The following is a 14,496-nucleotide window of genomic DNA, read 5'->3' on the forward strand; positions in this document are numbered from 1 at the left end:
AGCAGAGTTGCTGTGTAGGTAAAGATGAAAGTGGTAGGATAAAATGAAGTAGTCAGAAAGAAATTAAATATTCACTACCAGACTGTTCTGCTTTACAAAACATTTCTGCTTCTGGCTGTATAACGACTTCTCCCTACACCCAGGTTCAGTGAGAGGCTCACTAGATTCATGGTCTTTTTACTCTTAAGTGAGGCTTGTTTTGATGGTTCTGTTGCATTAATCAATATCCTGTTTATTGTTTCATTTTTTGAGAGGCAGAGGAACATCCAGGAGGCTAACAAAGGCCCTGGATGAATGGGTAGGAGAGGAGCTGTTCCGGACATTTCCTTTCCTTGCCTGCGTGTTCCATCCTTCTTAGAGTTGTGCTCCAGTTTCTGATACCACTTAGGAGAAACTTCAAACTGCTCTTTTAAATGTTTTGTCCCCCACCAAGCCTAGAGCAGAGCTCTGGACGCAGTAATGCGTTGCTTTCCAATAGGGAAGGTAAGCAGAAGGCCACTCGGATATAAGGCTGCTCAGTGTTAGTGTTCAGGTGTAGCCACACTGGTGAGGTTGGAGATACTATTCTTTGGGGGAGTGACTGTGAGTACTTTAGCTGTTGAAACAAAAATGCCTTTTTTTCAGACTGAAATCCTGTGGTTTCTTATTGTTCTGAGAATTTGAGAGCTTTTTGGCCCCCCTAATTGAAGGCTTTGCCTCCAGGCTGTTAATTCCCCAACCATACCTTTTGACAAAATGGAACCTGTAGTTTGATAAAACTGCAGGAATAAGTCTTCTGGGATTTTCAAAAATAATGCAATATGTAGCAGAAAAGAAGTGTCAGACTGGGTTTTATCTGGTTATCTAGTAAATGGTAAACCTACCTCATAACTCAGGAACATATACAGCCTGTTTCCTATACTTAGCTCCTGTTAAATTGTGATCATTGCATAACTGTGCCAGTGTCAGGGGGCTGAAAAAGAAGAGACAAAAGTATCTTTCAAATCCCAGTAGACCCAAGTAGCAAAAACATCCGTTTTTGCTCAGTGGAGAGGATCTGCAGTTCTCCTGCCTAGCGATTGCCATGAGAAATTAATGTAGTCTGCAAAATTACTGCAAAGTGTTCCATAGGACTTTGAAATTAATGGTCTATAAAAAAAGATATAAAACAATACTGCTGGTATTAAAACTGAGGTAAGATGAGGTAATACTGATGGAAAGGCGTTGAGTCTAAGATTGATCTTGATTTACAGATATGAAAGAAATGCTCTTGGACTACAGCATAAAACCGAGACGCAGAGAACTTGTTCTGTCTTCAGCTGTCTAGTTAGTAACACTTGTCATTAAATGGAATGTGGAAGTTACAGCCAAACAATATGCGTGACGTGATTGCTGTAAGTTTTTAGATGATTAATTAAGAGGCATCTGAACAGAGATCTCCTGCTAGCAGTACTACACAGGAGCAAGCAGTAGTCCGGTTCCTCCAGATCCATTTGTCAACAGCAATTTTTCCCCTGGAAAAATTTCCATTTTAACAGTTAATACTGAAAGCAGATTAATTGCTAAGGAAAGACAAGATGGGAAGGCTCTGAACATTTGTTTTGATAGGGCAGATCTCTGTTGGTGCCTTTTAAATGAGACTGGTAATTCTGTCTGACCTGAATAGGAGCAAAGTTACTGGTTCAGTTTTGTTTTGTTTTGTTTTCTTCTTTTCTTTACAGTGAATGTTACTTGGTCTCTTGCATGCGGCTGGCTTATGTGGGTTGGCAAAATAGGTATATTTTTGGCTGTGTTTTTTTTTCTCCTTGGAACTGATCCTACATTGATCTCTTCACCCGAACATTAGTGATGTTGTTGTAATTTTACACAAGGGTGATCAGAAAAACCTAGTTCACAAACTTGCTGTGTAGCCTGTAAGATGGTCCTGTTTAAAGCAGGATACAGATCACATATATTTCATAGAATCATAGAATGGTTTGGGTTGGAAGGGACCTTAAAGATAATCTAGTTCCAACCCCCCTGCCGTGGGCAGGGACACCTTCCACTAGACCAGGTTGCTCAAAGCCCCATCCAAACTGGCCTTAAACACTGCCAGGGAGGGGGCAGCCACAGCTTCTCTGGGTAACCTGTTCCTGTGTCTCACCACCCTCACAGTAAAGAATTTCTTCCTAATATCTAATCTAAATCTCCCCTCTTTCAGTTTAAAACCATTCCCCCTCATCCTGTCACTCCATGCCCTTGTAAAGGTCCCTCTCCCACTTTCCTGTGGCCCCTTCAGGTACTGGAAGGTGCTATAAGGTCTCCCTGGAGCCTTCTCTTCTCCAGGCTGAACAGCCCCAACTCTCAGCCTGTCTTCACAGGAGAGGTGCTCCAGCCCTCTGATCATCTTCGTGACCTCCTCTGGACTTGCTCCAACAGCTCCATGACCTTCTTATGTTTGAGCCCCAGACCTGGACACAGTACTGCAGGTGGGGTCTCACGAGAGCAGAGTAAAGGGGCAGAATCACCTCCCTCGACCTGCTGGCCACGTTTCTTGTGATGCAGCCCAGGATACGGTTGGCTTTCTGTCAGAATTTCTGCCTTTATGAGCATAACTGCAGTTACACAAATCAGTGTGAGAAAATCACTTTGTAGTATTTCCTTCCCTTTAATTTTTGGTTAAGATTCAGGAAAAAAAGCTAATACCTTAGGCTCTCAGTAGTGCGGGTTGCATTTCCTGTTAGTTTCTGTGGTTTAAGCTTATAGTAAGAGCACATCTTTCAGGTTTTGTAGCGTCACGATGTTTTGGATTTCTGTGCTTACCAGCTAGACGCTGCAGTTCTGAGTATTTGCAGCCCAGATTACTTCCTGTGCTGCATGGCGACTTGGGGAAGGAGGCCACGTAGACAAAAGAAAGTGCCAGGTAGGCAGTCACCATTTAAAAGTTCACATATATTCAACAGTCAAACAAGAGACCTGTGGTACTACAGCAATGTCACAGGGAAGGGAATAATCCCATGCACCAGTACAGGCTGGGGGTTGACCTGCTGGAAGGCAGCTCTGCAGAGAAGGACCTGGGTGTTCTGGTGGACAAGTTCACAATGAGCCAACAATGTGCTCTTGTGGCCCAGAAGGCCAATGGTATCCTGGGGTGCATTAGGAAGAGTGTGGCCAGCAGGTCAAGGGAAGTTATCCTCTCCCTCTACACTGCCCTAGTGAGGCCACACCTGGAGTACTGTGTCCAGGTCTGGGCCCCCCAGTTCAAGAAAGATAAGGAACTACTGGAGAGGGTCCAGCGGAGGGCTACAAAGATGATAAGAGGACTGGAGCATCTCTCTTACAAGGAGAAGCTGAGGAAGCTGGGTCTGTTTAGTCTGGAGAAGAGAAGACTGAAGGGGATCTTATCAATACTTACAAATACCTTAGGGGCAGGTGTCAAGAGAATGGGGCCAGACTCTTCTCAGTGGTGCCCAGCGACAGGACAAGGGGCAATGGGTACACACTGAAACATGGGAAGTTCCATGTGAATATGAGAAGAAACTTCTTTACTTTGAGGGTGCCAGAGCACTGGAACAGGCTGCCCAGGGAGGTTGTGGAGTCTCCTTCTCTGGAGGTATTCAAAACCCGCCTGGACACGGCCCTGTGCAACGTGCTGTAGGGGAACCTGCTTTGGCAGAGGGTGGGACTAGATGATCTCCAGAGGTCCCTTCCAACCCCAACCATTCTCTGATTCTGTGAAGGGGAACTGATGGTAGGTCTGGAGCAACAGTGCAAGCAAGCAAAGCCTCTTGTTGTGGGCCCTGGTGATGAACATGAGGTGCGTCTGTCACCCCAGATCCAGGTGATCCATACAGGCATGGGAGCAAGCGCCCTGTTAGTTCCTATATTTTTGCACTCACAACAGAGAGCGTTGCCACCTTTATTAAGGGAAAGAACACACCTTGTTCGCTTCTTTCTCTTTTAACACAGCTTGAGGTTCCTAATTTCCTGAGGGAATAACTGGAGATCACAATGAGCAGTGACAGTAATGGGGCAAAGGATCGCAGCACGCTCCCGTCAAGTCAACTGATTTTTGTTTTGCTGATGGGAGATCAAATTCTACAAATGTAGCAGCAGTGTTTAGGAGGTGTTTTACATGTGCATAGCCTAAGTAGCAACTTCCAATCTATGTTAATATGCTTGTTTTAAAGATGGCAGGTTTCATATTGCCACTGTAAATTATAAATTGGGAGAAGCTGTAGTTTCAGGTAAAAATAATCCACGTAATGCATACAAGCTAGCTAATAACAGTGTCCTTTCATGGTTAAAATGACTGCTTACATCCCCGGTTGCTCTTCCTACATCTTCCCTTCCACTGCCTGTTTCCATGGGTGTGATGAATAGAAGGAAATCCACCCTGTGAATTTTCCCTATTCATAATCCTTTCTCCACTACCACACCTCATTACAAACGGATCTGCCACCTTTTCAGCCTACAAATACCCAGCAGACCCCAAAGCAGACTTTACTCTGGTACTCCTTAGCTGAGGAGTTGGGGTATTTTTCAAGCATAGTGAAACACATCTCTGGTAGCTTGGAGTCTCAACATGATCTCTTTCCTGACAATGTGAAATGACAACTTTACCTCCATCCATGCTGAAATCGCTTGAAATCAGAAGGGTCAAACAGCCTAAAGCAGTAGGAAGAATGTGATTTTAGCTTATGTTTAATCTGAGTATGGAGAAAGTGAATGGTAGTTTTAATTGCTTGAGCCTCCTTGAGTTCTCCTTGTAGCCCAAGATGTGACTTTGATAAAGCATAGTTTCTGTTCCTCGTAGTCATGGGCTGCTTTGGCTACCCACTGGTCAGCAGGAGGCATTTTTTCTTGGATTCAGATCTATAATGTGAGTTTCTATTACCAAACTGCAGCCAGCATGCACAAATGGAAACTTGCAGATGTGCTAAATGCACTTCATGCAGTGCCAGGTTCTGCTGTACTTAATGGGATCTTTGCCCAGGAGCATTTGGGTTTTGTTGCTCATGTGCAAGCCAGCCTGCTACCGAAAGCAGCACATCTGATAGTTTAAGCAGGGCTGTAAGTAACTGCTGCCACTTGAAAGGTAATATTATATCAGATCCACTTTCCAGCCTTCAAACACACAGTTGGATTCTCATCTTTTTTCATTAAGTGTCCTCAAAGATTAGTAGGTCATTAAAATCTATCTAGAGTGTGAATAAATGAGCGATAGAGAGCACAAACCTTTCCAAATTGTGTATTTAAGGCACAGGAGAAAAATTTGTGAAGTTTTCTTGTTTTATATGGAAAATTGCCAGCTTCGTGTTCTCATTACATGACTGTTTTTGTCAGAACAGATAGAAACATTTTGGGCTGATGGGCAGATAGCTCTCGCTGAAGCTTGTTGAAGCCACAGAGACTGAAGTCTTGATCGCTGAATGCTGCAAACAGTTTGCCTCTGGCAAATACATGCTTCCAGTTTTGGCAGTGTCTAGTGTTTGAAAGAGACAGAGAGTGGTAGATTCTCTGGTCAGCTCAGTTGAGTAAACCTTAGGCTCAGGTTTTATCCTTTGCAGAGGGAAAAATCAGTTTGCAATATACCTTGAAAAAATACAGGGGGGAAAAAAGACTTGTACTCATCTTGGGCTGCTGCATTGCTCAGCCCTTCCACCAAAAATTAAATGTGTGCTCTCTGTCGAACTAATTCAGATATGCCAGCTCTTAGCAGCCTCTTGGTGACCTGAATTCCCCAGGTTTCTGAGGCACCGGTGTCTTGCTCTTTGAGAGGCTTTGTGCAAAGCTGCCACAACACTAGCAGATCCCAGTATCTGTGGTGAAACTGAAATGTTCCCCGCCTGCCCTGTCTCCTTTCACCATCCTTTCTGTCTCGTCTTCAAACAGAAAAGCCAACACCTGGGATTTCCCGAGTCATGTGAGGGTCTTGAGATTCCCAGTGACAGAAGGTTATCTGACTCCCATTTTGGATATCCCAGTCATGGATCCATAGATTACATGCTGTTAATCAAGAGAGTCTCCAGCAATGGTGGTGCATGCTGGAGACGGGGAGGTGGACTAGCCACTGAAGGAGAACGTGGCCACACACCCTACGGACATCGGTTCAAAACGGCAGTGTCCCATCGGGCTCGGTTCTCGCTTGAAGAAGCTGCGTAGGTGTGGGAATCGCCACTGTAGGTTGGATCTCTCAATGGCAGTGAGCGGGGTGGGGTGGTTGCAGATCAATAATCAGCACCCTGCGGTCGCTGTAAATCAAGGCTTGAATGTCTGACAGGCTGCGGAAGCCAGGAAGAGGCACAGAAATACCTCGCCTAACATTTTTCCTCTCTCTCATTTCTGCATTACATTGACCTAAATAGGAATCTCTGGTTTGATTTGGCTTCTTTCTGGTGGAAGGGGATCATTGCAAGGCTGGAGAAATGAGGCTGTCCCGAGCAGGCCGTGGTGGGTTTTTCTTCCCAGACACTGTGCTGGCGAGGGAGCAAGTGACGGGTGGAGCATTAACAGGGGCTGGCAGGGGGGCCATGGGACAGCCTGGCTCACGTGGAGAGCTGGAGTGGCAGCTGAGGACAGCTGATGTATTAAAGAAAGGAGGAAGGCTGAGTGACAGCGAGGCAGGGGGCCAGTCCAGAGATGCCTGTTCGGTTGGTTATTGAAATCCAATGGAACCACCACAGTGTGTATTTATTAACAATTTGATCTCTCCATTTCAGTTTTTGCCACTTCCAGCCTTCCTTTCTCCCTTTGTTGTGAAATAGTAAGTTACTCAAGGCCAGCACCACCTCTTGAGTTTGGAAAGTGCCTGATGCCAAAAGTCACCCGAGCGGGCAACGTCAGAGAGCTCGGTCTAGGAGAGGGTGCAGCCGAGGACTAGTTTCACTTGCTGAGTCCACCTTTTCTTCCTTGCACAAGAGAAGCCCGTGGAGCGCTCTGCCCACACGTAGGACATCGGTTCTGTGCGAAGGGGAAGCGTGTGACAAACGAGATGCTTGTAACCACAGCTGTGTAGCTTCCTTGGACGGAGCAGCGTAACCAGTTATTATTTATTCTTGTTCTACTGCTGTTGCGAGCTAGCAGCGCTCCGCGTTTGGAACTTGGGTCTTTCCCAGAAAGTCAGCCTGTTGGTTTGGAGAGGATAGTAGCGCTGGGATCATGGCACTCTTCTAAAAGCAAACCTGAGATAGTGGAGACCTCATAACCAGATATTCTCCAAATCAGAGGGCCTGCCTTTGTTTCCCAGGTATTCCCAAACAGAAGTTAGCCTGTGCATGCTAATGCATTTTAATGAATTTTGACAAGGTCGCAAGAGCCCATTTGTTGCTTGTCTGCTTTGTCCTTGCTTGTACATATGAATGAAGCTTTCCCACACTTAGCCATGTACAACCTCCAGTCAGCTTAAGTGTGTGTGTGTTTATATTTTAAAATATTTCTATTCACTTGTCAGGTATTCAGTTGGGAACAGAGCTGCCCAATACAGTAATCAGCAGAGAAAGGGGAAGAACATATTTTGGTGCTCTTATTTCTGTTGATTTCATCAAATAGCATAAGCCCTTTTGAAGAAGGGGAGAAAGAGTTGGAACAGATCAGCTCCTTCCTGGGGAATCCAGGGCCAGAGGAAGGAAAATGGGCAATAAAAGTGTTTTTAGTAAGGAGAGAGTCTAGAAAAGGATAGATGGGTTTTAAAGAGATAGTCTGGAGATGTCTGAGAGTACTGGATGAATGATCTGCAACGAGCAGCTTCTTGAATGAGTTAGGTCAGGAGCTCCTGGTCCTAAAAGTCGTAGTGCCTTGGTGATGATCTCCTACACCGTTGTTCTTAGCATGTCCATGTCTGAGCCAGCCAGTGTCCCCATAATATGAAACTGCATTACTGTCCCCTGCGCTGGCCAGGGCAGCCACAGAGGCACGTTCATGGAGAGCAGTAGCTGGGAGCTGGGGAGAAGAATGCCGGCTCCTCACACACGGCACCAGCACAGAGCGTGCTGTATGGGAGTAACAACCACGCGTGTTTCAGTGGGGAATGCTGAAGCAAACCTCTCGGTTAGCCCGTCCAGCCCAAGAAGGGATTTCTGTAGTCAATACTTCATACTTAAGTGCCTGGTGAAATGTTGTCGTCTGTTTTTTCATTTGTGATGTGCTTGAAGCAGAAGGCTGATGATACCCCGGCGTCCCTTCTAACCAAAATGATTCTATGATTTGTTTCGTTGCTTTAAGGACGGTATCTTTCTCTCTCAGATTAGAGGCTGTAGTCAAATCTAGCTTAAGCAAAAGCAATGCTACTACATTGTGTGGAGTTATACCTGCCTGCACTGAGGGAAATTGGTCTTCTGGATTTTATGGTCCTTGTGCAAATATTCACCTGGGAAGCAGGAGTCTTGCTTTTCAAGAGAACGTGACACCCAGCTAATTTCACTGCCTCTTTTACAGCCAGGCTTCTCACAGGGGCTAAGCAACAGCATCCTATTTAAAAATCCTGTCCCAGTTTTGGAATGCCCATGCCATCTGAAAGCTATGGCCTTATTTTATCTGTTTATATCTAATAATAGTCTTGGGGAAATGGAGTTTTGTTTTCCCATCACATTTGCTCCCCAGTGCAACAGTTTAAAAACTATTTTTCAAAGTGTTTAGAAAGCCCGAATTTTTCCCCAGTAACTCAGAGCATAGGAATGTCCTATGGCAAAAGCAGCGCTGGCAAGAACACGCGTGCCAGCATGTCAGCTGGCCAAGCACGGGAGATCCCCCACCACTTCCTGCCTCAAGGTTCCCAGGGTGCAACTTGGGAACACGCTGTGTTTATTTTGGATGTGTGAAGCCCCTGTAAAGATTCTCTATACATGTCTGGGTTGAAATATATGTAGTTTTCTCTACCAACATGTTTCAGCCTACACAGGGCAACATCTGTTGAAACATGCAACTCTGGCTTGGTTTTAGCAAAGAAAATGAAGGAGAACAATTTCATCTGTCATTAGACCAACACTTGGGGAGAAGATTTAGGCCTTGTTCCATTTCCTAAAGCTAAGCAAATTTTGGCGTCAGCAGCCCAGAGGAATGATCAAATCGCAGATGCTTCGGCTGTCTCTGGCTGGGCTGTAAAGGCGGTCTCTCGCAGAGCAACGGTTCAAACCACGTGTAGCACTGCCGACCGAGGAGGGCTGTCACGTAACCAGCAAATGGTGCCCTGAAAGCATCTCTTGCCCGTTCAGCTTCAGTTCTCACTTGCCAGTGGTTTTTGAATGCAACCCATGTTAAAGCAATGCAACTAGAGGTCACAGGAGAGAAGCACTGATTGCTCTAGGAAGGGGTAACTCTTAGAGGGCAGGGGGGAAATACCCATGTAAAAAGGTCTCTTTGCCACAATGCCATTCGAAACTGCTGTGCCTGTTGTTGGAGGGTAGGTGAACTCCTAAAACCTGATCAGCAGCTCTCCGTAGGATGCAGACCCACTTTTCCATCTGCCATGATGATCATGTACAATTAATTTGTTTCTTCCCACTCTCCTCCAAATGTCCGTGTAAGCTGGATACCAGCATGGCAATGTCTGATACTAATCCTAAACTGCATCTAGAGCCTAAGCCACTGTAGGCACAAATCTGCCATCTTCTCTCTGCCCACCAATTTAGAAATGAGTGATGAGAGAGCACTCGTGTGAGTCCGGTGGAGTGAAAACATGCGAGGCCCCTCTCCCATTTTCCCAGGTCAGAACAATGCACGTTTGTGGTTGATTTGCCTGAATATAGGCTGAATTTAGGGGTGGACATCGGCCGTTTGCACAGTGACCTTCATGTGCATGTTGCAGGAGGAGCCACACAAGGTGTGCCCACCTCGTGCCCTGCAGCCTGCGGACACCCTATGGTGATCGTCCTCTGACACTGTTGTCTGAGAGCACCAAAGTTGCTGGCCATTGCCTAGTGACTCTTAGGCAAAACTGTGATGTGCTTAATAATTAGTGTAAAATTTAGAAGTTAGTCACGCCCACCATGGCCCTAGAGTGGATCTGTTTTTTTCTTCATGGAAAGGGTTATCAAGCATTGGAACAGGCTGCCCAGGGAAGTGGTGAAGTCACCATCCCTGGAGCTATTTAAAAGACATATAGATATGGTGCTTAGGGACATGGTTTAGTGGTGGACTTGGCAGTGCTGGGTTAGTTAATGGTTGGACTTGATGATCTTAAAGGTCCTTTCCAACCAAAACAATTCTATGATTCTATGGTTACACTGGGGTTAGGTGGTGGGGCTTTTCTGGTCATAGGAGCAGTTATTAGACGTGAATTCTTTTCATGGTACTAGATGGCTGGCAGCACTTGCCACTGTAGGCCAGGGCTGGGAGAGGCTTAGAGGAGCAGTGACTGTCTATGGTTTTCCCATTGCTGATTAGATACTTTTCTAAATGCTGTCTGCCTCCCTCTATTGATGAACACGGCCATAATGCTTATTTCCCTTAACCTGGAGCAGCAATGTTAATGTCTGATTAATCCTATGACATACAGGTCACGCTTGTTAAAATTGAAAGCCACAGATGATTATATTTGGAAGAGATTGACATATCACGCTGAATTCGTATTAGAAGCATCGTTTTCTGTTTCACTTTCTTTATATGTATAAGGCAGGTTTTTTTTCCCTAAGATTTGTGGATTTACAACTCTACCATTTCTTGTAGATCAAGCTATTTATATAATTGTCGTTTGAAAACACTTCTATTTTTATGAATGAGTTACAGTCCTTCAAAAGAACAAAGCCCATACTGCCTTAGACTTAGAAGAATAAACAAAAATTAAGAGGTTTAGCTGTTATTTACTGGTTTCTAAAATCTAAAACATCTGTGATTAGGAAGCTTGAAAGTCTGTTTAGATAGATAGTTGAGAATTTGTTTTGGTTTGGTTTGTTTAGAAAGTATGCCAGTTATTTCAGATGTTCTGCCTATAAAGAATGTAAAACAATTTAGTTGTCTCAGGTCTGAATTTAATCTGAGTCACTGGCAGAAGGTCACTAAATTCAGTCCAGGGTTTCATTCAGATCTGCCATTGTTTAGACCTTAAAAATGTTACCATAAAAATGTTGGCATGTTTGTTATTCAGGGGAGTATAATGTCTTAATTGAAATGGTACCAGAAACTATTTAAAAAACTTCTATTACAGTTCACATGACAGACAGTATTTTATAGCTTTAACATCTGTTTTAAGGCCAACATGTGAGATTTAGCCTTTGTGTCTGACTATAACTCTTCCGATTTCAGTGAAGTTGCACCCACTTAAATCCCGATTGAGTTTGTCTCATATGATTGTTTTTTTTGAAAAATATGATTTAATTTTCTTTATCTCCAACCCAGTGTTACAGTACGGAGCTTCAGAGCGTGTTAGAATGAGGTCAATAATGGATCCTTTCTTCTTCCTTTTTTATTTTCCCAGTTACAGGGATCCATTAAAAGAAAACTGGAAGATGATAGCTCTCCTGCCTCCAGTGGCGTGCCTGATGTCATTTTCCCAAATGACAGTAAAAGACTTTGTCTTGATGATGTAAACCTTGCCATGGGCCAAGGTGCCAATCCCAATGTGGCATGTCCAGAAATGCAGAGTTCTCCGTTCTCCACCAGTCACAGCGCTTCTTCCCTGGGAGTCGCAGGTCATTCGGTGCTCCTTGAAAACAATCACATGAATGGCGGTGGCATCGGTTCCCCGTTTTCAGTGCCACCCAACGCAGAAATAAATCAGAAGGGGCCGATAGGAGGGCAAAACAATAACATTGTCCACTATGATGAGAAAGGAAACAGCTTACAGTCTGTGGACCAAGAGCTGCAAGATCTATTGGAAGAGCTGACGAAAATGCCTGATCCTTCTCCAAATGACCTGGATCTGGAGAAGATTTTGTGCAGCAAGGCTGAAGAGCCACTTGGGCTGAGTCACTCTCAACCAAGCATCAGTACCACTCCAAAGTCGTCCCCACAGACTTCCCACTTGGAGAACCATGTTGCTAACAAAGATTTTTCTCCGGGCTGCAATCCAACCAGTGGAGGATCTCCTCAGATAAGACCATCATCTGCTGGAGCTAACTTCCAAGTTCCTCCTTCAAACAAACCTGCTGCATCGCCCGTCTCTACAGCAGCTCAGAGCAAGAACCAGCCACCACCTATGCTGCCGGTACCCTTACCCAACATACCTGGCTCCAACTGGCACGCTCAGCAGCTAAAGCAGCTTGCAGCTAGCAAGCAGGTGTCTACTAGTAAGCAACAAGTACAGGCTCCCAGCTGGCCAACTATGTCTCCTCCTGGTCTCTCTCCACCTTACAGGACGGGATCATCCCCACACCATCAACCTTTCAGTCCTCAAAATGTCATGGTGTCTGGCATGCCTGCTAATAATTTACCAGGAAACAACATTCAGAGTCCTCAAAACACTCTGCTTTCAAGCATGACTTCCAGCAGCACGCCATCCAGTGGCCCTTCTCCTCCTTATGGGTCTGAGAAACTCTCCAGTCCGGCTCTGAACCAGCAGCCCTTCAGCCCGCAAAGCTCCATGCTGCCCACCCTGACAGCAGCCAGCTTACCAGCCAACAACATTAAAAATCCACAGAACAACTTGGTTGCCAGCATGGCCTCCACAAATACTGGACCTTCTCCACCGTACAGGCCAGAAAAGCTGTCAAGCCCAGCTCTGCATCAGCAGCCCTTCAGTCCTCAAGGTACATTAATCTCGAACATCACTCCCACCAGCAACCCCACAAGTATGCAGAGCTCACTTTTTAAATCAATGACTACAAACCAGTCCAAAAATATGAACATAATTATGCAACAGCCCTCCAGTAGCTTACAGCCAGGTCTGGTGAATGAGAGCCCTGTTAGCCAAGACCAGTTTTCTTTCAATAACACCAAGCCACTGTCTCACTTTGCCTCAGAGTCAGCTACTCAAAAGATGTCACCTATGACAGCAGGACAAGGGCAGCAGTCTCTCCTTCACTATCTCCAGCAGCAGCAGTCTCCAGCCCCGCAGCAGTCCCAGCAGGCCAACAGCAGCCAGTTTCTCCAGCAGCAGTTTCGGCAGCTGATGCAGCCACATCGGATGCAGAGACACATGCAGCCTGCCACACTGCCGTCTCAAAGCAGACAGGTAAGAACGTCTCTTCTGTCTTATAGGGCTTGTGTGAAAATATTAAATGATTTATTTCCTTATTTTTACTTTCCTTTGTGTTTCAAATGCGATGTTGCTAAACTTCGGGGATGTGCCCAGTGTATACAAGGACAAGGCAGTAACAACATCCTGGTGTTATCAGAAGTAACTTTATTTATTTCTTCAATTGAAATGTACTGTAATTCCACCATGCATTGTCTCTTCTAGCCCAGTGGAGAACTTTATGCTATTAGGCAAAACACATTTCATACCACTAAAAGAAATTATTTTTATGTGTATAGGTGGTATTCTTATTTAGTTTATATTCTAAGCTGTGGAGGTGTTCCCATAACGTTTCCCATCATCTTTTTAGTGGGGATATATTTATTTTTTCTTAGTGCCCTTCAACAAATTAATCTCTGTCTTGTGCTTCTGAGGCTAGAAAGAATCAGGTGGGGTGAGAAGTGAAGTTAAAATATGACTCCTTCATGGACAGCAGGTCAAACAGTACAGCTCCCGAATAGCAGAGAGGCAGACTTGAAATACCTGTTACCTGCATTTGCCAGAAGCAATGCCCTGCTTTGGATGAGGGCCATTCCCCACCCTCTGTTGAGCTGCAGATACCAACAGAGCTGGTAAATGCAAAAATGCAGCTGGCAGGAGTGAGATGCAGCCCTGATTTCTCTGCAGCAACCTTCTTCCTGAGACTGAAGGAGTGGTGCAAAGCACTATCCGCCACTACCCCAGATAAGAAACTGAAAGAGGGAAGATTTAGATTAGGTATTAGGAAGAAATTCTTTCCTGTGAGGATGGTGAGACACTGGCCCAGGTTGCCCAGAGAAGCTGTGGCTGCCCCCTCCCTGGCAGTGTTGAAGGCCAGGCTGGATGGGGCTTTGAGCAACCTGGTCTAGTGGAAGGTGTCCCTGCCCATGGCGGGGGGGGTTTGAACTGGATGAACTTTAAGGTCCCTTCCAACCCAAACCCTTCTATGATTCTATAAGAGAGATTTACTGTGAGCAGGGACTTCAGAGCAAGGAAGGACTGGGGACTCAGTCCGAGAGCAGCCTGGGTGTGAGGAATAAATAGTTATCTTTTGGTTAGGAAGAATAGTAAGAAACATTGAACCTCGCCACCAAAGCCAAGTACCTTCTTGGGCTGAACCAACACTTTGGAAGCAGAATCCTTCAAGCTGCTTGGCTGCGCACACAGGCGCTCTATCAGCTCCTCATGAAGGACTGAAACACTTCTCACCCCACAAACCGGAGGCTGAGCTCTGAAGCTCTCCTAGGATCTGCTCGAGAGTGCGGTGCTCAGCTGGGGAATACATGCCAGGGCTTGGGTTTCTTTGCTCTCCTTCCCTGCTAAGTGACTGTTCTTATAGAGGTGGATTTCTTCCATGTAGGTGACTTGGTGTAACCTTCTCCTATGAT

The 14,496-nt window shown here is 45.4% G+C and overlaps 1 protein-coding gene across 1 annotated transcript in view; it reads left to right on the forward strand.

Annotated features, from left to right (window-relative positions):
- The window catches only part of MAMLD1 (mastermind like domain containing 1), an 86,120-nt gene that overhangs the window by 38,873 nt on the left and 32,751 nt on the right, over positions 1 to 14,496 (forward strand). The window contains exon 2 of the mRNA XM_068411944.1: positions 11,372 to 13,066. Coding sequence (XP_068268045.1) covers positions 11,372 to 13,066 — 1,695 coding nt within the window. The remainder of the gene's footprint in view (positions 1 to 11,371; positions 13,067 to 14,496) is intronic.

This window comes from Nyctibius grandis, chromosome 13 (genome assembly GCF_013368605.1).
Source record: "Nyctibius grandis isolate bNycGra1 chromosome 13, bNycGra1.pri, whole genome shotgun sequence".
Taxonomy (NCBI): Eukaryota; Metazoa; Chordata; class Aves; order Nyctibiiformes; family Nyctibiidae; genus Nyctibius; species Nyctibius grandis.